Source organism: Mobula birostris, chromosome 17 (assembly GCF_030028105.1).
Source record: "Mobula birostris isolate sMobBir1 chromosome 17, sMobBir1.hap1, whole genome shotgun sequence".
NCBI classification, from domain to species: domain Eukaryota; kingdom Metazoa; phylum Chordata; class Chondrichthyes; order Myliobatiformes; family Myliobatidae; genus Mobula; species Mobula birostris.
Genome location: NC_092386.1, coordinates 47,180,653 through 47,208,414, shown reverse-complemented (window position 1 = coordinate 47,208,414; position 27,762 = coordinate 47,180,653). Strand labels below are relative to the sequence as shown.

Below are 27,762 nucleotides of genomic sequence, written 5' to 3'. Positions count from 1 at the left end.
AGGGTAAAAATGTATCCTTTTCCACTGTTGATAAAATGAATACCAAAAATTAGCTATGTAAAACAAGAAAAACTGTACAGGTTATAATTTACAAAGTAACATTGGGTGATTTTAGATTATTTCTTGATGCTACTCGGATTGTGTTAAATTTGAAACCAATTTTGCTTAAAGTAAACCCAAAGTTGTTACATGGTCATAAAATGTTCTTTAGAGCAGGAACCTGTAAACCTTATCCAGATTGGCTGGTTTATATTCAACAGCACACTTCACCAAGTTGTCTTGTGAAGGCATTGACTTGAATCAAACTGCTGATATTCAACATGTGGAAGGCAGCAGTTTAAGTCAACAGTATGCCATCTTTTCAGGGCAACTAGGATGGATAATAAATACCACGATGATTATATCACAAAAAAACTTAAAATTACTACTTCAATGACATACTAGTCAAGCTTTCCCAAAGATATTAGCAAATTATTCTATTCCCCTTACTCCTTTATCTCATATTAATTTCTTCTGACATATGCACTGTTTACCACATAACAAATTATGGCTAATTTAAGACATTTATTATGCTCATTTTGAAACAAAAGGCTTTATGAAAAATATTGAACTCCACTTCTTAATATTACTGCAACAGGCCATAAAGGAGATCTAATTCTATACAGTAAAATATTAATAAATTTGCTGCTTACTCTGAGCCCAAAGATGTGCTCAACTTCAAGAGTCACAATCTTCAAATGTGATGTTAAATTGAAACGAGCTATAAGACAATGACCAGTCCACTCCTCTCTTCCTTCACCACTGTTTTTCCCCCCAATTCAGATGATTGTTTTGCTAAGTCAAGTTGAAATTTATGCTACTATATTTACTCACTCTATTGCCAAACCCTTGCTGATGTTTATTATCTTCTAGCACATTTGTGACAAAGTGCACTGGAAATCTTGTTTCCATTTCTTTTAAATACTGGTTTAAGACTTCTTTCTGCAAAAAACCATCTTGCGTTCATACCATCATAAATGGAAATATTTATAGAACCATTTATCTGATTCAAACTTCTGTTGGCAGAGATTATCAGCTTACACATCTTACTGGACTTCTAGAAGCCTAGTTTATCAAAGTCCACATATGGAATTAGTTCATGTACAGGCCAATATGGCCTTCCCATTATATTATGGAGTGCATCTAAGAAGTTTTTACTAAATCGTAAACATAAATGTGAAAATCATCATCGAACTTGATAAAATACACTGATGGTTTGGCTTCTACTTGGTGGATGACCATGCCAGTCCTCTTTGAGCCATCTTCTTTGGCGTATTCCACTTGTTTACCCACCAAGCTGTCTACTACTTCTCCTGGTTCTCTCTCAGCTGGTGGAGAATCGTTATCTGTAGAATCAATCAGAAATTTTAACCATCAGCAAAACTAGGAGTCTGTAGATCATTCTTACTTCAGCACTTTTTTTAATATAAAGTAGACCACTTACCCTTCAATCCTCTCCACCATTCAATACGATTATGGCTGATCCTCTATCTTAATACCATTTTTTGATGCCTTTGTGACAAGAAATATACTAATGCCTTAGGTACATTCGGTGATATCACTGTTTCAGTGGGAAAAAAAATCAACTGATTTACTACCCTCTAAGTGAAGAAACTGCTACTCTTCTCAGTTTAAAATGTCCCAAGATTGAAGCCCCCACCCCCCAGTTCTAGAATCCTCAGTCCAGAAGAAACGCTGTTCCTACATTCAGCCTGTCAAGGTCTATCAGTATTTTGTACACTTCAATGGTATTTTCCCACATTTTTCTGCAATTTAGTGAATACAGGCTACCTACACAAGAACACAAGAAATTGGAGCATGAGTAGGCCATCTGGCCCATCGAGCCTGCTCCACCATTCAATAAGATCATGGATGATCTGGCCATGGACTTATCTCCACCTATCTGCCTTTTCCCCATAACCCTTAATTCCCCTACTATGCAAACATCTATTCAACCTTGTCTTAAATATATTTACTGAGGTAGCCTCCAATGGTTCATTGGGCAGAGAATTCCACAGATTCACCACTGTCTGGGAAAAGCAATTCCCCCTCCTTATCTCCATCCTAAATCTACTTCCGAATCTTGAGGCTACGTACCTGACCGATTCACTCAGCAGCGTTGCCTCTCCAAGACAGTGCCTATTAAATATTCATTACACTTACTCTAAATTGGGTATCTCCTTTAGTTAAGAAACCAATTAGTACTGCAAGTATAGTCTCAATAAGGTCCTGTATAATCGTAATCTAATGTCCTTGCTCCTGTACACAAAACCCTCTGCAATGAATGCCAGAGTACTATTTGACTTACTAACTGCTTGCTTCACCTGCTTGTTTATTTTCGATAATCGGTGGACAAGATGTCCAGTTCCCTTTGTATATCAACGTTCATCAGGAGTTGCTTTCCAATGGGAAAATATTGATAGAGCTTCTCAAAATGCTCAGCTGAAACTGGTTGAGCCCAGTAGATAATTACTTTTAAGAGATATAAGAAAGAGCAATGATTCCAGTCCACATAATGAGATTGCTTCTATGGCAGGGATGGTGAACCCTTCTGAAAGCATGTGCCCAAATTAGCAATAATCTTCCAAGAAATTCTCTTGTGTGCCATGGTGATTTTGAGCAGAGATTATCATTGATTAATTAAGTATTAACAATAATTATCAACCTTATTAAGGAAAACACTTGCGTCATTTTCCCTCAGTGAAGTCCAGAATTATTGTTATAATTGATTAAAAATTAATCAATGATAATCTCTGCTCAAAATCACCATGGTATGCGAGAGAATTTTTTGGAAGATTATCACCAATTTGTTATTTATTTGTTATTCACTGTTTTACTATTAAAGCATAAAATTGCAATAAATGGAGTTTTAGAAAAAATTTTATTAAATTTTTAAAAAGATAATTGAAAAATATAATTTCTAAATAATTTTTATTGTAACTGTTTACTATCCAGATACTGATATGTACATTAGGTCTACAAGGATTCCAAGCCAGTGTGAGACTTTTCTTGTGAAAATATCTCACCGCTCTCGGATTGTAAAAATCATTTGCCCTTTCATTTGGTAGTAAAGAGAATCATTTTGTATATTTTTATTGCTGGTGGGGTGTAAAGAATCAAGGGACAGCACTGCATGCCACATGCCAACAAAAATTTTGCGCATCCCAAAATGAAATGTGTGCCACAGGTTCACCTCCTGAGCTGTATGGTCTTGCAGAAATCGAACATTACATCACAAACATCCAATTAGGATACATTGTCATTAGTTGTATTTACCTACAGCAAATAGTCAGAGAAAGAACATTATTTCTTGGGAAGCTTAAAGGTCTGAAGTTAGATAAGTCACCTGGATCAGATGGTGTACATCCAAGAATTCTGAAAGAGACGGCTGAAGAGATCATGGAGCTGTGTTAGTAATGATCTTTTGAGAATCACTAAGTTCTGGGATAGTCCTGGAAGACTGGAAAATTGCAAATGCCATTCTTCAAGCAAGAAAAAAGGCAGATGAAAGGAAACTATAGGCCAGTTGTCTGACCTCAGTGGTTGGGAAGATGCTCGAGCCAATTATTAAGGATGAGGTCTCAGGATACTTGGAGACACATGATAAAATAGGCTGTGGTCAGCATGGGAAAATCTTGCCTGACAAGTCTGTTGGAATTCTTTGAAAAAATAACAAGCAGGATAGACAAGGGGAATCTGTTGATGTTGTGTACTTGGATTTTCAGAAGGCCTTTGACAAGGTGCCACACATGAGGTTGCTTAACAAGCTACAAGCCCATGGTAATACAGGTAAGATTCTAGCTTGGATAAAGTGCTGGCTGATTGATAGGAGGCAAAGAGTGGGAATAAAGGGACCCTTTTCTGGCTGTCTGCCGGTGACTAGTGGTGTTCCACAGTGCGCTGTGTTAGGGCCAATTCTTTTTACGTTATATGTCATTGATTTGGATGAAGGAATTGATGGCTTTGTTGCAAACTTTGCAGATAATATAAAGAAAGGTCCTGTATAATCGTAATATAATGTCCTTGCTCCTGTACACAAAACCCTCTTACAAAAATATGTTTCTACGTTTCCATATATGCAAGAATCTGATTTGTTGGATACTATTTTGAATATGAATCCTTTAGTGAGAGGTTCCATTGGTAGAATTTATAATATATTTTTACTACAAAAAGATAACCTCTCACTAAGGATTAAACAAGATTGGGAGAGAGAACTTAATATGACTTTTGTTAATGAAGATTGGTTGCAAGTTCTGAAAATGGTTAATTCTTCTTCAATATGTGCCATTGTTTAATTCAATTTAAAACTGTTCACTGTTATTATTTAACAAAGGAGAGGCTATCCAAAATATTTCCTAATATAGACAACTATTGTGATAGGTGTAAAAATGAAGCAGCTACTTTGTCACATATGTTCTTGTCATGTTCCTCATTGAAATCTTTGTGGAAATCTTTATTTTCTACAATTTCTAAAGCTTTGAAAATAAATTTACAATCCAATACATTGACTGTTCTATTTGGAATAGTTCCGCATCATATTCAGGGTATTTCATTTTCAAACCAACATGTAATTGCATTTGTTACATTGTTGGCAAGAAGGGCTATTTTATTGAAGTGGAAAGATACTTCTGCCCCTACACTAATTCAATGGTTTTCCCAAGTAATGTTACAGCTTAGTTCGGAAAAAGTTAGAAGTAGAACTTTTGATCCCCAATTCGATTTTGAGAGAAGGTGGGGCTCTTTTGCCAAATATTATCATTTAATTTGAATTAATTTATATAGTTTCCTTCCAATTTTAGGTTATATAAATGTGATTTGGCAGTTGTTGTGTATATATATATATATATATATATATATATATATAAATATAAAAATAAAAAATTGTAAAATGTATTGCTCCGGGAGTTGGCTCCTAATGGTTTTTTTTTCCTTTTGTAGTTAGTGGGGTTTTTTTTTTTTAAAAAAGTTAGTTGGGGTTCTCTTTTTTCCTTCTGTTTCTTATATAAATTTTTTATTAGCATATACAAGTTCTTTCTCCTTCAGCTAATTTGTTGAACTTTTGTATTTTATAGCTGTAGAAGATTATATATCAATAAAAAGAATTTAAAAATGAAAGAAAGGTGGAGGGGCAGGCAGTTTGAGGAAGTAGAGAGGCTACAGAAGGTACTTAGACAGATTTGGAGAATGGGCAAAGAAATCGCAGATGGAATACAGTGTTGTGAAGTGTATGGTCAAGCACTTTGGAAGAAAAAGTGAAAAGGTTGACCATTTTCTAAATGGAGAGGAAATACAAAAACCGAGGTGCAAACGGATCTTGGGAGTCCTTGTGCAGGATTCCCTAAAGTTTGATTTGCAGGTTGAATCTGTGGTGAGGAAGACAAATGCGATGTTAGCATTCATCTCAAGAGGACTAGAATATAAAAGCAAGGATGTAATGTTGAAACTTTTTAAAGATCTGGTGAGGCCTCATTTGGAGCACTGTGAGCAGTTTTGCGCCCCTTATCTTAGAAAGGATGTGCTGAAACTGGAGAAGGTTCAAAGAAAGTTCACGAAAATGATTCCAAGAATGAATGGCTTGTCATAAGAAGAGTGTTTGATGGCTCAAGGTGTGTACTCACTGTAATTCAGAAGAACGATAGGTGACCTCATTGAAACCTATTGAATGGTGGAAGGCCTTGACAGAGTGGATGTGGAGAAGATGTTTCCCGCAGTGGGAGAGTCTAAGACCAGAGGACACAGCCTCAGAATAGAGGGGCGTCCTTTTAGAAAGGAGATGAGGAAGAACTCCTTTCGGCACAGAGTGGTGACTCTGTGGAATTCTTTGCCACAGGCAGCCATGGAAGCCAAGTCTTTATCTATATTTAAGGCAGAGGCTGATAAATTCTTGATTGGTCAGGGCATGAAAGGATACAGGGAGAAGGCAGGAGATTGGGGCTGAGAGGAAAATTGGATCAAGCCATGATGGAGCAGACTCAATGGGCCAGATGGCCTAATTGTGCTTCTATGTTCTGTCTTATCTCATTATTTACAAAAATAATAGCTTCACTTGGTACTTACTTGAGTCAGGCATAATTCGTAAATCTCCTTCTTTGTAGTCTTCTAAAAGCTGGTACATGTACAAGACGGGATCCTTTTCATAGGTAATATAAAACCAGGTATTCATGATTGGAGCACGTGCCAGCACCATTCCCCGCCATTCATCTTTAGCCCCATCATCATCTTTCTCAAACATGTGCTCAACTGCTTTGCCTATCATCATTTCTGCCAGATCTACGTCACTGATTCGAGAAGCGGCTAAAAGCAAAAGACAATGCACAAAATACTGAGCAACTGATGAAATTATGCTGGCAAAAATGTTAGTTGATCATGTAATTTTGTGTCATTAGTGATTATGAAATCGTATCATCACTCACAAACTCTATCTGGGAGGACCCGAAATCCTAACACCCTTTCATCTTTGTGAAGTTCAAGTCCATATACACAGTCAAATCCATCGTATTTGATAAGGTAAAGTGCTGGATTTACTGGAACTTGATCCAAAACTGTGCCTTTCCATTGTGTAATTCCACCTTGTTCTTTCCACCCATGTTCAATTCTGCAACCCACAATATTTCGCCGTGAATGAGTTACAGTTTTGCTTGGTCCCACATTGCTACGATGTTTCCTATACAAGAGAAAAACGGTTTGCAATGTAAACGCAAGTGGGGGGAAAAAAATTAAATCTTCTATTTGTTTTTACAGAATATCGGTATAAAATAGCTGGTCAAATTGCAGTGCATATACACAAAAAAAAAGCAACAACATACATATAAGATTATGCAGACAAACAGCCATTTCCTCCAAAATAGTTATCCTCTATAAAAGTAATATGTAACCTGGCAAATGATTCATATATGTAAATATATGATATAGGCATAAAGTAAAATACCAATAAGCTTTTCTAGTGCTATCAAAATGTCAATCAGGCACACATAAACGATAATGGAAATTTTGTAATACTGTAATCATTTAAATTCTCAGCCTTCACAATAAGCTATATAAAAAAAATAGAAGGCAGTCTGGAGCCTCACCCTAGAGGACTGATGAACAGTGCATTAGTACACTACTGGCCAGTAAGAATATTAATTCCAACCAAGGGAAACAAAATGCTTTCTAGATGAAACATTAATTTCATCGTCCTCTCACCTCGAACACAGAACAGTACAGCACAGTATGGGCCTGTCAAGCCCATGATATTGTCCCAAACTGCATTATACACCTACTCCATGATCAACCTAACCCTACTCTCCTACACAGTTCATTACCTTACATTTTTCTGAGATCCATCTGCCTATCTAAGTATTTTTTTTTTTTTAAATGTCTCTATTGTATCAGCCTCCATCACCAACCCCAGCAGTGCTATCCAGGCAACCACCAATTTCTAGATTTAAAAAACACTACCTCTGATTTCTCCCCTGAATTTTTCTCCACTCGTCTTAAAAAGATGTCATCCAGTATTGGCCATTGCAACCCTAGCTGTCCAGATTTACCTCAAGGATTTGGCAACATTAATAATATTTCCAGATTGATCTACTTTTGTTTTGGATTGCCAGTATTTGCAGTAGTTTATTTCTTTCCCTTTGGTATGCAGTCTGATTTCCACCACAACCTCATACATACACACACAGAAAATAATAAATAAACTTATCAATGCTATCAGTCTGATATGGTAATACATTCTTTCCATAGAGATCATGTATATTAGGATAATCAGTCACTTCAGCAATGTATATTATATATTCCCACTTTTCATGAACTTTTAATATACAAAAGCTTTCAAAATACATAAATACAAACCTAAGTGCACAGTGGAAGGTTTCAATCTAATCACTTGCAAATGCACAATATTTAAATTGCAGATAAATTTCAATTATAAACATTGATCACTGATAATACTAAACAGTATTAGTTATTGTTAGTCACAATATTAAGCAATGACATTTTGTGCCCCTTATGTGGGCTATATGCTTTACAAATAAAATTTATACCAGTTAGAATAGAAAAAAAACATTATTAAATTTACTATTGGTGACCATTTCTCAAAGCCACTTGCAAATAAATCAATGTACTTCACTAAATCTCTTGCCTCTCATTTTCATGAAGTGGATGTTTTTCAAACCAGCAAGTCAAAATCTCAATGTTCACTAATTTTCAATCCCTGTTGAAATGATTTGGCCTTTTTGTGCAGGTGATCCAACAACAGGACAATTCCTTTGTTGTGACACTCCAAGTCATTCATAAACAAGTTTAATGAAGTCAGCTGACGTAGGTTAGTATATGGTCCTGTATTCTGCAATCTCCTGATTTGAATCACTCTCGCTGCAAAACGGCACAACTTTCTGTGCTGCCACTCAAATAAACATCTTGGGGTTTGCTCCAAGTCATTCTTTCCTAGTTTCTATAGATTTTCGAACATTCCACATGAATGGAGGAATTCTATAATTTCTCTTCACTCTAGCATAATCAGTGTTGTTCGGATGTTTTGCCACATACCATAAATGATAAGCACAAATGCCTCAGTTTCAAGGTGGTAGCATATGATAGAGACCCATAATTCAGATCAGAGGGACCTTAAAAACTTCTGAATTTCACGAATTTGCAGATTATGCATATTCAAACTAGAGATTTTTTTTTTACTTAACTACAGAACAGTTAAAAATACTTGAAAAACAATGAAAAGAAAATTTGACTGGGCATTCTCAAAAACATCCTTTCTCACCTAGTGTACTGCCTCCCTTTGTCTAACATATTGGCATGAACAGGAAACAGGATTAATAACTCCCAACACACTCTAATGCCTTGTAGTAAAAGTTTGCACGGAAATCCAAACAGCAGGTCTTGGCAGTACATTCTGTTACTGGGGTGAAACTGGACAGTTGAGCCTGTTCCCATCTCCATTTCTGTCCTTTGGAAGTGAGAAGCCAGGCTGGCTACCACAGAAAGCTGGAGATCAACTGAAGCATTCCTGACCTTCAGGGCGATTATCTCCAGTCAGAAAGAAAATGTAAAGAGGTGAATCTGTGGTGAACGTTTCAGATTTCACAAGCCCAAGTTCTGAAGCAATTGTTTGTTAAAATGTCTCCCAACAAGTTTCTTATATTCTGGTTGGATATTTGACTATAAGCAATTCACTGTATACAAAGCGTAATCCAAACAAGGGGGCCATCTTCAATGTCAATCAAATATTAACCATTTGTCCAATTAGCTGCTTCAGTCCTGATTATCTGATTTCACTTTAGTATCCTCACTAGTGACAGAGGCAAATTATGGTTTTCTAGAACGAACAAACATATACCAAAACAGAGTTGCATTGTAGTTGCCTTAAATGCATTTGATATTCAGAGAGTAGTATCCTTCTGGGATAAAACTGACCATAAGAATTGAGATGGTGATATGAAAAATGCTACCAGGAGAGGACTGGCTACATGGATCTGTTTGTCAAAGTCCTCACATATTAACCCAAGTTTTTGTCTCCACAGATACTGCAAAGTGTTATCAGCACTTTGTCTTAATTTCCAATATTCCTACAGGCAGAAGTTCTAGATTGCTGTCACATTCTGTAAAAAGTTTTCCTTCACATTCCCACTCACCCATTATTAATTACATTTAGCCCTTGAACAATACTATAATGGAAACAGCTCATCTCCAGTTATCCTAATTAAGCCATTGTGATTTATATTTTATATTTCCACTCAGTCTTCTTTGCTTCAAGGGAAACAAATCTAGACCACAACTACCATAGCTCAACTTTTCTGCATCTTTTCTAAACTCTCCCACTCTTCCCAATGCATTTGAGATAACCAGAATTAGACATAATACCCCAGTTGTGTACCAACCTATTGTTGGATTAGAGTCTAAATTGTTATTTTTCTTATAGTTTAACTTCATGCTTGCTTAGATGTTTGTATAATACCCATTTCTCTTTAAATGTTCAATAGATTTTTCCATGATTAGTAATATTGCTGGTTCTGCTATATTTGTACTTTGTCTGCAAGCATGTCACACACCAGCAAAAAATAAAGCTGTCTCATAGGCTGTTCTTATCAAACAAATTTTCTTATCTGTCTAGTTTGAGCTTGTTTTCAGTATTAAGACAACCACAAGACAAGATTTGGGCATTCTTGGTTCTTTTGTTGTTTTTTCTTACTTATAGTAGAGATGGTTGCTGTTATTTCATTGTTTATGAACATTTAATAAAATGGCAATAACCACAAGATTTACAACTCATTCTTGACTTCTGAAGAACCTTCTGGGCAATATTTTGTCCAGATCCAACACTATGTTTTAGAACAGGGGTTCCCAACCTGGGGTTCACAGACTCCTTGATATTGGTTCATTACATTAAAAAAAAGGTTAGGTGCCTCTGTTTTAGAAAGTATTCTGATTCTCAGTTTCTATGCCAATCAATAAACAATGGATGCTTCATTACCTCATGGATAGTTTGACTCAACTAAATTTCCTTTTCTTCCCATGCTAGAATTTTTATAAAAAGTGAATTTTAATTATTAAAACAACTTATAAGATAATATAGGTCATATAATTTGCCTGCCAGCTTCACTCTCAACAGTCCAAGAGACAGATGATTTTAGGACGACCTAACTCAGTTCATAACTGCTATTCCTTCAGACACACCTGTGATTACTTTTCTTCTTCATCATATTACCAGACACACCAGGAAGACCTAGAGAAAACAGAAGGTAATTACTTTTAATCAGAAATGCACAAGTTTGAATCACACTTAAAATTAATCAGATGAAAAGGTTCTATTCAGTGCTGTGTCACCCAAAACTTCCAACTACCTGTAATCAATTCTCCTCTCCACCTCTGAGCTCTGCCCCGACACTCTTCTTACTGACGTTGGCAAGGACCCATGGCCTACACAGATCCATCTGAAAATCATGGCAAAATTGCCCTAGCATCCCACATGCTTGCACAGAATACAACACAATAGTGTGAACCTGGCACAACGTGAATGAAACTCTTGGCTTTTCAGTTTCATGCACAGCATTCAAGTACATGCATTCCAGATTCAAACCTCTCATCATTGAGAGCATGGAAACAGGCCCAACCGGTCCATGCCAACTGAGATTCCCATTTAAGCTAGTCCAATTTGCCTGCATTTGACCCATATCCCTCTAAGTCTTTCCTATCCATGTGACTGTCCAAGTATCTGTTAAATATTGTTAAAGTACTTGCCTCCATCACTTCCTCATTACATATACTCACCACTCTCCGGTGGAAAAAGTTGCCCCTCAAGTTCCTTAAAAAAAACACAACTCTCCCTTCTCACCTTAAACTTATGACCTCTAGGTTCTTGATTTTCCAAACCCTAACTATGCCCCACACTTTTATATACCCCTCATTCTCCTACACTTCCATAAAAAAGTCCCAACCTACTCAACCTCTCTCCAAAACTCAGTCCCTCAAGTCCCAGGAACATCTTTGTAAATCTGCCCTCCACTCCTCTTAGTCTAATAGAATCTTTCCTATAGGAGGGCAACCAAAACCGAATACAGTAATCCAAAGCACAAGAGATTCTGCAGTTGCTGGAAACTCAAAGCAATGCACACAAAATGCTGGAGGAACTCAGCGGATCAAGAAGCATCTCTGAAAGTGAATAAACAGCCAATATTTTAGACTGAAACTCTTCATTGGGATGGGAAAGGAATGGGGAGAAAGCCAGAATAAGAAGGTAGAGGGAATGGGATGAAGTTAAAAAGCTAAGAGGTGTAGGTGGAAAAGTTAAAAATTGTCATTCAACTGTACATGAATACCCATGAGTACAGTCAAACAAGACAGCATTACTCCAGGACCAAGGTGCAAAACGAACAGTCACACACTGCGCAAGGCATATACAAGATATCAGTAAAATAGAAAATGTAGTTCAAGACCCTGAGTCCATCAATGAACACTGCTGAAGTCTGCAGTCAACCATAATACAGCTTGTCTTCTGCTGTACAAACACTGGGGGGCAGCAAAGTTCAAATTAAATTTTATTATCAAGAGTACATACATGTCACCACATACGACCCTGGGATTCTTTTTCCTGCGGGCATAGTGAGCAAATCTATAGAATAGTAACTATAACAGTATCAATGAACGTAGAGCGTAAAGACAACAAACTGCAACTGCAAATATAAATAGCAGTAAGTAATGAGAACATGAAATAACATGATAAAGCATCCTTAAAGTGAGATCATTGGTGGTGCAAACATCTCAACAGATAAGTGTGGTTATTCCCTTTTGGTTCAAGAGCCTGACGGTTGAGAGGTAGTAACAGTTCTTAAACCTGAGGCTCTTGTACCTTCTGCGCGATAGCAGCAGTGGGAAAAAGAGCTTGTCCTGGATGACCAGGATCTTGGATGATGGATGCTGCTTTCCTCCAATAGTCATAGTCATACTTTATTGATCCCGGGGGAAATTGGTTTTCGTTACAGTTGCACCATAAGTAATAAATAGTAGAACCATAAATAGTTAAATAGTAATATGCAAATTATGCCAGTAAATTATGAAATAAGTCCAGGACCAGCCTATTGGCTCAAGGTGTCTGACCCTCCAAGGGAGGAGTTGTAAAGTTTGATGGCCACAGGCAGGAATGACTTCCTATGACGCTCTGTGCTGCATCTCAGTGGAATGAGTCTCTGGCTGAATGTACTCCTGTATCCACCCAGTACATTATGTAGTGGATGGGAGACATTGACCAAGATGGCATGCAACTTAGACAGCATCCTCTTTTCAGACACCACCATGAGAGAGTCCAGTTCCATCCACACATCACTGGCCTTACGGATGAGCAATGGCATTCCATGTGGATGCGTTCAATGATTGGGAGCGCTTTACCTGTGATCTACTGGGCCGAATCCACTAACTTTGTAAGATTTTCCATTCAAAGGCATTGGTGTTCCAATACTAGGCCATGATGCAGTCAGTCAAAACATTCTTCACTACACATCTATGGAAGTCTGGCAAAGTTTTGATGTCACACCGAATCTCCAGACTCCGAAGGAAGTGGAGGCACTGTCATGCTTTCTTTGCAATGACATTTACATGATGGGTGCAGGATAGGTCTTCTGAGACAGTAACACCCAGGAATTTAAAGTTACTGACCCTTCGCCATCCATGATCCTCTGATGATGACTGGCTTATGGACAGCTGGTTTCCCTCTCCTGAAGTGTCCGATCAGTCCCTTGTTCCTGCTGACACTGAATGAGAGATTGCTGTTATAACACCACTCACCCAAATTTTCAGTCTCCCTCCTGCATGCTGGATATGGCCCGCAACAGCAAAACTGAACATGGTGTTGGAGGTGCCATTGGTGTAAAGCTAGTAGAGCAGGGGCTAAGCACACAGCCCTGTGGTACACCTGTGCTGATGGAGATCGTGGAAATTGTTTTGCTAATCCGAACAGACTGGGAACTGCAAATGAGAAAATCCAGGATCCAAATGCACAAGGAGGTTTTGAGGCCCAAGTCTTGGAGTTTATTGATTAATAAACCCAATAATCTCCAGGCCTCTCTGGTGAATGATATCTGTAATCTGTCAAGTAGGGGACCGTGCACAATTCTGATTTGATGGAGACGGATGTGAGGGTACGGAGGAACATCTGGAAAACTTTGAAATGCCCGCTTTGCTGCCGCTGCTACTGTGTGGTAACCGGAATCACTGGAGCAGAAGGCCCCGAATCCTCGGCTTTGCTTGTTTCAGCGGCCGGGGCGAGGTCGAAGGCGCTCGGCAGAGGATGGCGCTCGGGAGGCTGTATCGGAGGGGCTGGTCGGAGGCTCGAAGTTTTCTGACGGACAGACTCTGTGTCAGCTGTGGTCGGCTGCTTCCAAGGCATCGGCAAGTTGGCAGTGCCTGAAGGTTTATGGCAGGGAGTTTCTCCCTTTTGCCGCCTGCTATCAGGGACTTGGGAGTCGATTGACTCAGGGACTTTGAGACTTTTTTTTACCGTGCTCAAGGTTTGTTCTTCATCAAATTATGGTATTGCTTTGCACTGCTGTAACTATATGTTATAATTATGTGGTTCTGTCAGTGTTAGTCTTTGGTTTGTCCTGTTTTCTGTGATATCACACCGGAGAAACATTGCATCATTTCTTAATGCATGTACGCATTTCTAAATGACAACAAAAGAGGACTGAGTGTTCTCATAATCTAAAAAAAAATTTGCAGGGGATGATGGTATTAAATGTTGAGCTGTAATTTATTAAAAGCATCCAGATGTTTCAGGGTTGTGTGACAAGCCAATGAGATGGCATCTGCTGTGGATCTGTCGCTCCAGTAGGCAAATAGGAGCGGATCCAAGCTACCTCCCATGCAGAAGCTGATATATTTCATCACCAGCCTCTCAACATACATGATCACTTGGATGTAAGTGCAACTGGGCGATAGTCATTGAGGCAGGTCACCACACTCTTCTTGGGCCTGCTTGAAACAGGTGGGTACTACACACCGCCAAAGCGAGAAGCTGAAGATATCAGTGAACACACCAGCCAGCTGGTCAGCACAGGTCTTTAGTACTCAGTCAAGTACCCCGTCCGGTCTGGATGCTTTCCTTGGATTCACCCTCCTGAAAACAGCACGCATATCAGCTTCAGATACCGAGACCAAAGGATCATCAGACGTTATATGTCAATGATTTAGATGATGGAATTGATGGCTTTGTTGCAAAGTTTGCAAATGATATGAAGACAGGTAGAGGGGCAGGTAGCTACAGAAGGACTTAGATTAGGAGAATGGGCAAAGAAATGGCAGATGGAATACAGTGCTGGGAAGTGTATGGTCATGCACTCGGTAGAAGAAATTAAAGGAGTGAGCAATACACACAAAATGCTGGAGGAACTCAGCAGGCCAGGCACCATCTATGGAAAAACACACAGTCAACGTTTCAACCCGAAACATCGACTGTACTTTTTTCCATAGATGCTGCCTGGCCCTGCTGAGTTCCACCAGCATTTTGTGTGTGGAGCTCAGAAAACTGCAGATTTTCTCGTTTGTCTTGTTAATTAAAGGATTAACTATTTTCTAAGTGGAGAAAAAATGCACAAAAACTGAGAAGGAAAGGGACTTGGGAGTCCTTATGCAGGATTCCCTAAAAGTTAATTTGCAGGTTGAGTCTGTGGTGAAAAAGGCAAATGCAATGTTCGCATTCATTTCAAGACAATCTAAAATCAAGGATGTAATATTGAAACATTATAAAGCACTGGTGAGGCCTCACTTGGAGCATTATGAGCAGGTTTTGGCTCCTTATCTTAGAAAAAATGTGCTAAAACTGGAGAAGGTTCAAAGGAGTTTCATGAAAATGATTCCAGGATTGAACGGCTTGTCACATGAAGAGCATGTGATGGCTCTGGGCCTTTAATCACTAGAATTCAGAAGAATGAGGGGTGACCTCATTGAAACCTATCGAATGGTGAAAGGCCTTGATAAGAGTGGATGTGGAGAGGATGTTTCCTCTGGTGGGAGAGTCTAAGACCAGAGGACACAACCTCAGAATAGAGGGGTGTCCCCTTAGAACAGAGATGAGGAGGAACAACTTTGGCGACAAGGTGGTGAATCTGTGGAATTCTTTGCCACAAGCAGCTGTGGAGGCCAAGTCTTTATGCATATTTAAGGCAGAGGTTGGTAGATTCTTGATTGGTCAGGGCATGAAGGGATACAGGGAGAAGGCAGGAGATTGGGGCTGAGAGGAAAAGTGGATCAGCCATTATGAAATGGCGGAGCAGACTCGATGAGCCAAATGGCCTAATTCTTCAACTGTATCTTATGGTCTTATGTAGGGGTCATGATGGTTCCTCCCAGATCTGACAGTCAAAGCCAGCATAGAAGACATTGAGCTCATCTGGAAGCAAAGCCCTGCTATCCCCCATGTCGCTTGATTTAACTTTGTAGGAGGTTTATAGTATTCAAACCCTGCCACAGCTGTCTAGCATCTCTTGTTGTCACCAGTTCGGTCCGGAATCGCCACTTTACCCAGGAGACGGCTTTCAGGAGCTTACTCCTCCAGACCTGAACGCCTCTGATCTGGCCCTCGGAAAATTTTGGATTTCATTGTTCATCCAGGGCTTCTGATTGAGGAAGACTCTGAACAATTTCGTGGGGACAAACTTATCTACAGCTGTTTCAATAAAGTCTGTTATAACCCTGGTGTAGATCCTCAGATTAGTGCTTGAACACAGCCCAGTCCATTGACTCAAGGCAATCCTGTAACCGTTCCTCCACATCCCATGACCACCTCTTAGTTGTTTTAGGCTCTGCCTATATACAGATGGCAGGAAGACAACCAAGTGTTCCAATTTACCAAAATGTGGTCTAGGTAAGGAACAATAAGCAATCCTTATCATAGTGTAGCAATGATTCAGTATGTTGGGAACTCTGGAGTTACTTGTTATACACTGATGATAATTGGGCAGGGTTTTCTTCATCAGGCCTGCTTGAAGTCTTTGACTGTAACTTGAAATGCGTTGGGATGGGTTGTTTCTTGTCCACAAACGACATTGTGCAGTGTTGCGAGTGCTTGCTTATAGTTGGACACTGGTGATATATAAACTGTGGTCAGGTTCACAGACGAGAGGTGAGAACTCCCGAGGCAAATAGAATGGTCTACATTTGATCGATAGGTGTTCCAAGTCAAGGGAAACACAAGTTCAACATAATCGCCATGTCGGAGCACCAACAAGAATTGAGCACAAAACATAAGCCACCTCCCTTTGCCTTACCAGAATCTCCAGGTCGATCCATCCTGAAAACTGTAAATCCTTATAGCCTGACTAGTGCGTCTTTCATGTCAGCACATAACCGAGTCTTGATACAGAAAACAATTGAGATCTGCCTCATCTAACTCTGATGCAGTAGTCTTGATCTACTGTAAAAAGTAGATTTAAGAGTTAATCTGGAACAGTTTTCTGCAACCCGTAGAAAGTTGCCAATGATCACTGGCACCATCTTACAAGAATCCACTGACTTGGACGCTGTACTACACAGTCTGCAGTGGAGCGCAGAGACTCCAATGACTGTAAACAAGCAACACCACAATTTGAGGCCAAGTCCCCACTATGACTAAGGTCATGGAGCACCGTCACCCCCCCCCCACCCCCAATAAACCAGTGATTCGAACACAGCATTCCACATTTGCAATGCCCAACAGGGTTTTGCAATCACAAGAAAAGCGACCAAGATGACCACTTGCTGTTAAGACTGTACACCGTGTTCACCCACCGACACCTCTTTGACACAGGCAGTGACACAAGTCACACCAAGTCCAGATCCTTCAGTTTCTCTGCCAACGAGCAACTTGCTGATAGCGTCGACCTGCAGTACTTTTAAGTTCTAAGTGTCCAGCAGGACCTTGCGTTCAGAAAAAATGTTTAAAAAGGACATCAACACCTTTGGTTGAGCCCACAGCAGTCGCGGCAATTGAACGCACTGCCATCTTACCAGAAGGGCTGAAGGAGAAATCTGACAGGAGAGGAGAGTGGACCATGGGAGAACGGGAAGGAGGAGGAACACCAGGGGGAGGTGATAGGCAGGTGAGAAGAGAAAAATTTAGAGGGGGGCCTGAGTGGGGTATTGAAGGGAAGGGGGAGGGGCACCAGATACAGTAAGTGTCCCCAAAATATTTGCAAGTGAAGTGTTGTCTCACCTGAAAGGACTGTCTGGGGCCCTGAATGGAGGTGAATGGCCAGGTATCACCACTTGCAGGGATAAGTGCCAGGAGGGAGATTAATGGGGAGGAACAAGTGGACAAAGGAATCACAGAGTGAGTGATCCCTGTGGAAGGAAGAAAGTGAGGGGTGGGGGTGGTGTGGAGGTAAAGATATGTTCAGTGACGGGGTCCCATTGAAGACGGCGGAAGTTGTGCAGAATAATCCAAATGTGGCCACATCAACATCTAATACAACGTAACACAGACATCCCACCCTGCAAGAACTCATTTCAGGGAAGTAGCACCATCAATTTGCAGGAGACTCCTGAAACTTCCGGGAAAGGTGGGATGTCTGCAATAGAATAGCTCCTTAGCAGCGAGCCAGCTAGTTTAAGTAACGTTAGCTATGCTAATGAACGAATGACACATGTTAAGCTCACCTCAACATGTCTTTTACAGTCTTAACCCACCATGGCAATAGAAAAGTGCAGCGAGCAACACCGTCATTATTTTTGACCCCTTTAGCAGAGGTACACTTTAGGGTAGCTGGGGTGATGTACATTTTATATTTTCTTTTTTTGGAACACTCTCCCATGGTGCTCTCACTCTCTCCCTCCCCCTCTCGAGGTCGCTCTTGCGCGCTCTTTCACTCGCTCTCAAAAAAAATTGATTTCCGTGATATTGAATATAATTTGCGGGCATCAGGGAGCCATTATTAATATGTGGGAGATTCCCGGAACGTCCGAGAGAGGTGCCATGTCTGGTAACATTCCAACTTCTATACTCACTGTCCTGAATGATGAAGGCCAGAGAGCCAAAAGCCTCTTCACAATCCTATTGTAGCCATAACATCATTTTCAGGGAACTGTGTTTTTGTACTCTTTGATCTGTTTGTTCTACATCACTCCCTGGGGCCCTACCTTTTACTGTGAAAATTCTACCTTCATTCCTCTTCCCAAAATGCAATGTCTCAATGTGACATTTATCAGAATTATGCTCCATTGACAATTCCTCCGCTATACCATAAAATACCTTACCTGACGAAGGGTCTCAGCCTGAAACGTCAACTGTACCTCTTCCTAGAGATACTGCCTGGCCTGCTGCGTTCACCAGCAACTTTGATGTGTGTTCCATAAAATACCTTAAAGCTTTTGAAGCTCAGAACTGTATTTAACAGCTTTAGAAAATGGTACTGTGCTGCTTTTCTTATCTGCAGCACCTCTATAACCATCTTTTGTTGCCTTTAGGACCCCATTATCACTCTGCTTTGTACTAGGATCTTTTAATCACTCTTGCTTGACACTGAATTCAGACATTTCTTTTGTTCCTACCTTCTCACATTGCTTAAAACCTAATCTCTTTTTTTCAGTCTGAAGAAGAATCTAGGCTTGAAACATCAACTGCTTAATCTCTTCCATAGATGCTGCCTGGCCTGCTGAGTTCCCCAGCATTTTGTGTGTATTACTTTGATTTCCGGCATCTGCAGATTTCCTCTTGCTTAAAACCTGCGTTCATTAGAGATGCTAGCTTTGTACTTTAAATATAAAGGGCAGGTCGGGGCTGGGTTCAGCACAAGTATTGGGGGGGGGGGGAAGAGGGCGAGAGGGGAAAAAAAAACATCTACACTGCCCTAGCTCGCATCTCTTCCGTTTCACGCTCGTCTGCCCTCACCGAAGCCATCTGCCACCCTACCAGGGGCAATGTTCCTCTTCTCCTCACCTCCCACCCCTATAGCCTCTGCGTCCAGGACGTAATTCCGCCATCTCCAAAAGGATTCCACCGCCAAGCCCATCTTTTCCTCACCCCCACTTACTGCTTTCCACAGGGATTGCTCCCTAATCAACTCCCTTGCTCATTCGTCCCTCCCCACTGATCTCCCTCCGGGTACTTATCCTTGTAATCGGAACAAGTGCCACACATGCCCCTACACCTCATCCCTCACTACCATCCAAGGCCCCAAACCATCCTTCCAGGTGAGGCAACACTTTACCTTCGAGTCTGTTGGGGTCATATACAGTATCCGTTGTTCCCAGTGTGGCCTCCTGTATATCGGTAAGACCTGACATAGATTAGGAGACCGCTTCACTGAGTATCTGATGAATGTAGCGTAGAAAAACTGGAATCTCCCGGTGGCCGCCCATTTTAATTGCACTTCCCATTCCTATTCCAACATATCAGCCCATGGATTCCTCTACTGCTCTGATGAGGCCACACTCAAATTGGTGGAGCAACACCTTATATTCTGTCTGGGTCACCTCCAACCGGATGGCATAAATATCAATTTCTCAAACTTCCAACAATTGTCTCCCCTCCCTCCTTCAGCATTCCTAATTCTCATTACTCCTCACCTCATCTCCTTACCTGCCCATCACCTCTCGTTGATGCTCCTCCCCCTTCCCTTTCTTCCATGGCCTTCTGTCTATCAGATTCCCCCTTCTCCAGCCCTTTATCTCTTTCACCAATTGACTTCCCTGCTCTTTACTTCACTCCTCCCCCTCCCAGTTTCACCTATCACTTACTATCTTGTACTTCTTCCTCCCCTCCCCCCACCTTCTTACTCTGACTTCTCAGCTTTTTCCAGTCCTGATGAAGGGTCTCAGCCTGGAACGTCGACTGTTTACTCTTTTCATAGGTACTGCCTGACCTGCTGAGTTCCTCCAGCATTTTCTATGTATTACTCTGCACAAGTAGGGGCTACTTTGGTTGGCCAGGAAGTACCTGACAGTTCCTGGAAATTCCAATGTACTTTTTAAATTAATATCAGGGGTGAGTGGGAAACTAGCAGTAGTCATGGGAAAAGATGCAACATTTTCTGTTTTTATTTCAGATTTCTAGCATCTTCAGTTTTTTAAAATTTTCATTAGCCGTACTTGCCACTGACCATAGAATTCTAGCCAGTTTCCCTGTCAGATAGTCCCAGTATATCCAGGCAGGAATTTGGCTTTCGTACAGAACAAAAGAAAAGGCATCTGCACCATTATTGTAAAAGGCAGTTGATTTTGCAGCATTGGAAGCCTGTCCATAATTTAACTATTGGTGACATGCTTTTCCTTCCCCTCAGGCCTGCAAATATTGATTTATTTTTGTTATAGTCAGTAATGCAGAAATCAAAGAATCAAAAAATAACAATCACTAAACAAAAAAAAATTACCAATGTCTTAAATTTTAACATTTGGAGGTTACTAAATACAGGGGTGGTTAATAATCTGTGAAATTCTGAAAATGGTAAGTAAAAAGAGACTACAGGTCTCCAGGATGAGGATTCTGAATCAGCAATTATTTTCAGAAGCCATCTGTGGCAATTAACACTGTGTAATAGATATAACTATAGGCTGAAATTATACTGGCATAGTGGACAATCACCCTTCTCCCCTCCCCCCCCCCCCCCCCCCATATCATTACTTCAGTTTAACTAGACTAGATACAGAACATGAGATTATGCCCAACTGGCTGTATTGAGATGTCCACTCTAAGACTTCTACATCAGGCAGAGGGGCTGGCCATCCTTATAATAACAGAGATAACAAGAGCTAAGTTAAGACAGAGAAATAAATACCCAAGATGTGAGGTCTGGTTATGAGACGCATGTGGAGAAATGGGGTCCTTACATGAACTGCCATGAGCAATCAATTCCAGGCTTCTCTGATGGTAGCATTGTAGCAAATGGGACACAGGGAATCAAAATTCAACTTGTGCTGAATTGACAAAGTGGAATAGTCTCTTTGGAGAATAGAAAGAATAAGATGGGCACGAGTCCTGGCAACAGGATTTAACTCATCATACCAGGAATGATAGGAAAACCTGCGACTGCACAAGGAGAGATCACAAGTCCATGATCCAGATCTCCATGTAGGAGGAGATCATAAATTCAATAGTAGGGAATAGTGAATTCTAGATTCCATAGCACAGCAGAGTTAGGAGGTCAGCATGTAGTAGAGGGAGCAAGGGGACCCCTATGGTTAGGATTCAAAGCAGTGAAAGTCTGTAACAGGCTCAAATGGCCTGAGCCACAAACTAAACTAAAGTGAACTACTGTGAACTCATGTCTGGCTACTGGCCTAGCAATGGTTTCATTAAACTCCAGGATGGAGGCTTGCCATTGTACATATAAGGTAAAAGGAGTGTAGCAACCACGTCACAACAGGACAAAATCTGCAGATGCTGGAAATCCAAGCAACACACACAAAATCCTGGAGGAACTCAGCAGTCCTGGCAGCATCTATGGAAAAGAGTAAACAGTCACTGTTTCAGGCCGAGACACTTCATCAGGCCTGCTGAGTTCCTCCAGCATTTTGTGTGTATTTGAAGTAGCCATGTATCTATTTTCTGTTTGTATTCTATTTTGTGTTGTGCACTTATTATGGGTAACTTGTCATGTGGGTTGGGGTGTAGTAGAAGCAAATGAGTATAGTTACGTACTCACACTTTGTTTTAGTTAGTCTAGTTAATTGGAGGCGGCCAGGGAATGACTTTTTTTGTTGACCGCTAATTACACTTATTTACAATCTTCACTTAATTTGAATACTAATTACTCTTATTTCACTACATTACTAATTTAATTTTGATGATTTCTAATATTGCTAAGATCACTCGTCTTTGCTGCTTTCATAATAAGGATTGAATGTATTTTTTTTAAAGCTTGGAACTCAGTTATTCTGGAAGCACGTCATACAGAGCCAACTCCTGTACTCAGTCAGTCAGTGGCTTTCGTTTGTTTTCGAGTAACCGCTAGAAGGGGAACTGCACACAGCTCACATAGCAGATACATAGGCACTGAAGTTTGACACCGCAGAAAGCTTACTTCGTGCTATGTACTGTATGCACAGTGCATGCAGGGTAGAGGAAAGTAGATTAAAGAATAGTACAAGTATAATGAAAACTTCGTATCGGTGAGCGTTTCTTCCCCTGTTGATGTCAGCTTGTAATAAAGAGAAAGTTGTTCTGAAGGTAAACCCTGGACTCTAAGAATTCTTTCCATCGACAGCTGGATACCCCAAGTATGATCAAGACTGGTCACTACACTTGTTGACTAGTGTATTGTATCCAGATCTTTCAATATTCAATCAGTTCCAATGAGATGCCCCCTCATTGATCTAAATTCTAGAATACAGGCCCAGAGCCATCAACCATCAAATGCTTATCTGTTAATCCTTTCATTCCTGAGATCATTCTTGCAAACCTCCTCTGGATTCTCTCCAATGCCAGCACATCCTTTCTTAGATAAGATGCCCAAAACTGCGCACAATATTCCAAGTGTGGTCGGACCAATTCCTTATAAATCCTCAGCATTACATCCTTGCTTTTGTACTCTAGTCCTCTTGAGATGAATGCTAACATTGCATTTGCTTTCCTTACCATGGGCTCAACCTGCAAGTTAACCTTTTGGGAAAACTGCACGAGGACTCCCATGTCCTTCTGCACCTGATTTTTGAATTTTCTCCCCATTCACAAAATAATTCACACCTTAATTTCTTCTTGCAAAGTGCAAGACCACACACTTCCCTATACTATATTCCATCTGCCACTTCTTTGCCATTCCCCCAATGCTTCTGCAGACATCCTGTTTCCCCAATACAACCTGCCCTTCCACCTACCTTATCATCTGCAAACTTGGCCACAAAGCTATCAATTCCTTCATCCAAATCATTTGCATACAACGTGAAAAGCAGTCTGAACACCAACCCCTGCGGCACACCACTGGTTATTGGCAGTCATCCAGAAAAGGCCCCCTTTATTCCCACTCTTTGCCTTCTGTCAGTCAGCCCATCTTTTATGCATTCTAGTATAATTCTCTTAATATCATGGGCTCTTATTTTGTTCAGCAACCTCATGTGTGGCACCTTGTTAAAGGCCTTCTGAAAATCCAAATAAGCAACATCTACTGACACTCTTTTGTCTATCCTGCCTGTTAATTCCTCAAAGAATTCCAAAGTATTTGTCAGGCAGAATTCCACCTTTAGAAAACCATGCTGACCATGCCTATTTTATCAAGAACCTCCAACACCCCAAAACCTCATCCTTAATAATAGACTCCAACATCTTTCCAACCATTGAAGTCAGGCTAACTTGCCTATAATTTCCTTTCTTCTTCCTCTCTCCCTTCTTGGAGTGACATTTGCAATTTTCCAGTCCTCAGGAACCATTGCAGAATCTAGTGATTCTTGGAAAGGTCACTACTAATGCCTCCAGCCACCTCTTTCAGAACCCCGGAATGTAGACCATCTGGTCCAGGTGACTTATCTACCTTCAGACTGTTCAGCTTCCCAAGCACCTTCTCCGTAGCAATAGCAATGACCCTCACTTCGGCACAATATGGCTGGCCTGAGACTCAACACAAGAGTTTAACAATTTCAGACTGTCTGCATTGCAACATCTTCATTCAAATTTCCAGCACTGCTAAATAATTTCTTCACTAATTTCAAATAAACATTCTGCATTTTCACTCCTCTGACTTGCACCATCTTCTTTTCTGTCAGAGTCTCCCTTGCCCTGCACCTTCTATAACTTTGCTATATATCATTTCTCCTTCCTCTGCACCTTAAAACTGTTTATTGCTCTGAAATATTAGCTCTCCATGCAGCGATGTGATTTCCTAGTATTTCTAGCAACCCAAGCTTTTGTGAACCTTAACTAGGATCAAAATTATTTTCAGCAATAATTGTATTAAAAAAAACTTATGTACAGTGTAAATAGATCTAAGTTTTTTTCCTCTCTCTAAACAAACATCAAATGGACAAATGGAGCCAGCTAAAATTTGACATTGTTCTTACAGTACTCAATTACAGCAAGTGATGGCTGTATACAAATAGGGTGAACAGTACCCTCCTTCCACAAGCAAGACTGACTGTTATTGGGAAATGTAAACGCATACATTGTATTTTCTATGTATTACAGTATTTACTTAACAGTATTTCAGTATTTACTCAAATGCACACATTGTATTTTCTATATTTACTATGTACCCACTGCTAGCTGAATAGAAGGTATTCACTATGTAGCCATGACTTTTGACCTGTTCACTATTAATTCATGAAGAGAACTAGAATGAAACCAAGTAGAAAGATAACGGTGGCGAGTAAGGTGATGAAATATGTGGCAGTATGTCAACACAAGACTAATTAAGAAACAACTGTGGTTAGGGATGAGAGGACACCTGGTCTAAAATGTAAACTAGGACATAATTAAGTTGAGGAGTAAAACAATAGTGGAAAGTCGAAAGCGGGTATATTGATGATATGTAATCACAGGCCGACTGGATATGATAATGTAGCTAGGATAGGAAATTGCTATTAAAAATGTTGTATAGAAGCCTCGATGGGCAGTCAGCTACTAGCTTTCTGATTGTCTCAGCTTTGATTTGCAACTTAGTTTAAAACGTCTTGACGAGTTTTCTGCGTCTCCTTGTCGTTTGTGAGAAACGAGAAACCACAACACTGTCAAAAGGAATTGATTATTGCTCCCAAGCAACACACAAAAACCAGAGGAATTCAGGTCACCAGCATCTATGGAGGGAAGTGCACTGTCAAAGTTTCAGGTTGAGACCCTTCATCAACACTGGGCGGTGGGGGGGGGGGGGGAGCGAGAACTAGTAATTGATATAGCATACAATAGGCTATGGGGAGGGGTCAAAATGAATGGGAATAATACAAGAAACTGGGAGGAGATAGGTGGAAGTGACTTAAGAAGATAGAATCTGATAGGATGAGAAAGAAGTGAACTAAGTGGGAGGAATGTGTGGGTGATGGGCAGAACAAAAGCGTGGGGAAGAACGTGAGAGAGATCAATATTCATACCTTCAGAATCCAAGGTGGTGTACCTCCAATCTGTATCAACTTGCCAATAGAGGTGACCATGGAAAGACAAGCCAATGTGGGAATGGGTAGGGGAATTAAAATGGCTGGCAACCAGAAGATCCCAGCTGGTACTGGGGAGGTTGCAAAGGTGTTCGATAAAGCAATCCGCCAGTCTCTTGGGTCTCACCAATGTAGAGGAGGCCACACCAGGAGCACCAGATGCAATAAATGACACCAATCAATTCTCATGTTAAGGGCTGCCTCACTTGGAAGGATTGTTTAGGACTCTGAATGATAGTGAGGGAGGTGGTTTAGGGGCAGATGTAACAATGAGCATTGGTAGGGGCAGAGCTCAGCCGAGGGGCAAGAGCCAAACAGATCCAAGAACAATCTTGATGTCAGGACTAGGAACAATGGTTTTCTCTGTATCTATTATGATGTTGAATAAAAGGACATGTTAAGATCCAAATTTAGAATTCGAACTAAGTTTCGAAGTTCAGTTAACCCTATACATATATTGGAGTAAGCTGTTCAAAGGACAAAGTGTTACATATCCCGTGAGCATGATGTAATAGTCTCATGCTATTGGAATGATGTAATGGTCTTGTGATAATGGGGTGATGTTATGTCACGTGATGGCATGATATAAAAGAAAAAACCCGCCATGGTGACGCAGTCCTCATTTTTATTTTGTGTGTAACGTTGTTGCCGGTAGTTTCGCCAATCGCTGCCAGTTTTTGTTTGTTGCACACTTGTTTTACGTTTACAGTCCAGTATTGGAGAGTTAGCAGAGTTATCCGAGCAAAGTTAATGTCCTTCAGCTTCGTGGGAATGATCAACCTTTTTCATCTTCGTTCTGGAATTGTGGCATGCACATTTGAGTAAAACCCCCGCAAGGTTGGGAAGGTTTGTGCAGTGACCACCCTCCAGTCAAAAGGTCAGTTCCTGTATTTCTTCGTGATTCCTTTGGACAAGGCATCTCTCGGCTGTGATCGGCAGATTCGTCATTACTTCAAAGGAATCGTTGTTTTGGGGAAGTCTCCTTAATGACTGAACTTACCACCTTAAGTCTGTGCTCAGATGAGAACTCATTAAGAAGTTTATAAGTTTGACTGTTTGTTCGATATAGTCGCCTAACTGTTAACTTCCAGTTAAGTTAGTCGTTCGTTAACTTTTCGATGTTTTGAGCAGAGGTTAATAAATATCATTGTTTATAAATCCTGACTCAATTCATATCCATTGCTGCTGGACACCTGACAAAAGACAGTACAAACAAGTTGGGAGCAACTGAGTTCAGATGTGAGGAAATATGGGGTCATCCAGTTGCATTTGGAACTGTTCAGCGTCAAAGGTACATGTACCCTTCTTCAATAATGGTTGATGCTCAGATATGAACAGTTGTCAAAATGTCTTAAAAACCCATAATCTCAAAGCATATTAGAATTTCAGGGTGAGGGAGTGATGGCTCAGATGTTGACATTAGGTCCAATTCCATTCAATCTGCACAGAAGTACTTTGAGAATTCTGTGCCTTTATGGGAATACAACACAGATGCTCTGGAATACCCTGGGATTCCAGAGTGAAATTGTCAAGTCAGATTGCACAAATACCAAGTGCATTTACTTAACTTTAGAATGTTTGATCAGATCAAAGCATTCAAAATCATAAAAGAGCAAAATTGATTTAACGTAAATTCAGAGAAGTTAGTTTGGTACCAGGACCTAAGGGGCAGTGTCAATTATCATCCATAGCATTAAGAGTTTTTCTATTTTAAAAACAATCCTGGAAGCTGTAGAAACCACAAATCAAACAAATACATATTTTGACTTTATCAACTCTTACCTGCTGCATCAATTGATAACCTCTGACTGGATCGTTTCCCAAATGGGGTCTTCATTCATCTGTATAGGGTGCACAGCTTTTGGTAAGTTGAAGCTTAAGTGATGCCTTCAGTGTGATATAAAGAACCCCAAGCTATGCACACAACTGCTGAAGCAGCACCCAGCGCTAGTACTAAGGGTTACATGGAGCCAGGATTAGTATGCAGCAATCCAGTAAACCTGTTTTAAAAAAAGAGACAGGCCATTATTGCTGAAAAACACCTGCCTAACAAAAACTTTAAACAAATTTCTAAACTACTGATATTATTTTTTGTGTGTACATAATTCAAGAATAGTTGCTTTGCCTTTGAAAAGTAAATGAACTGATAGTGCCAACACTGACTGGGAAAGGTAGCTCCCATGGAATTGC

The 27,762-nt window shown here is 40.4% G+C and overlaps 1 protein-coding gene across 1 annotated transcript; it reads right to left on the bottom strand.

Moving 5' to 3' along the window:
* Nucleotides 1-20: 20 nt before the first annotated feature.
* On the bottom strand, nucleotides 21-27,548 carry LOC140211409 (spindlin-Z). Its single transcript, XM_072281091.1, has 5 exons — nucleotides 27,355-27,548; nucleotides 10,711-10,759; nucleotides 6,453-6,703; nucleotides 6,097-6,333; nucleotides 21-1,385 (listed from the first exon to the last, which is right to left on the bottom strand). Exons 1-5 carry the CDS (start codon nucleotides 27,407-27,409, stop codon nucleotides 1,183-1,185), a joined length of 795 nt encoding a protein of 264 aa, XP_072137192.1. The 5' UTR covers nucleotides 27,410-27,548; the 3' UTR covers nucleotides 21-1,182.
* Nucleotides 27,549-27,762: the final 214 nt, after the last annotated feature.

Excerpts from the sequence above, each read along its gene's own strand:
- LOC140211409 (XM_072281091.1), bottom strand. The coding sequence starts at position 27,409 with ATGAAGACCCCATTTGGGAAACGATCCAGTCAGAGGTTATCAATTGAT. Across the intron at positions 10,760-27,354 it reads GTTATCAATTGATGCAGCAG|GTCTTCCTGGTGTGTCTGGT; the intron begins GTAAGAGTTGAT and ends TGTTTTCTCTAG. Across the intron at positions 1,386-6,096 it reads ACGAATTATGCCTGACTCAA|ATAACGATTCTCCACCAGCT; the intron begins GTAAGTACCAAG and ends TTGATTCTACAG.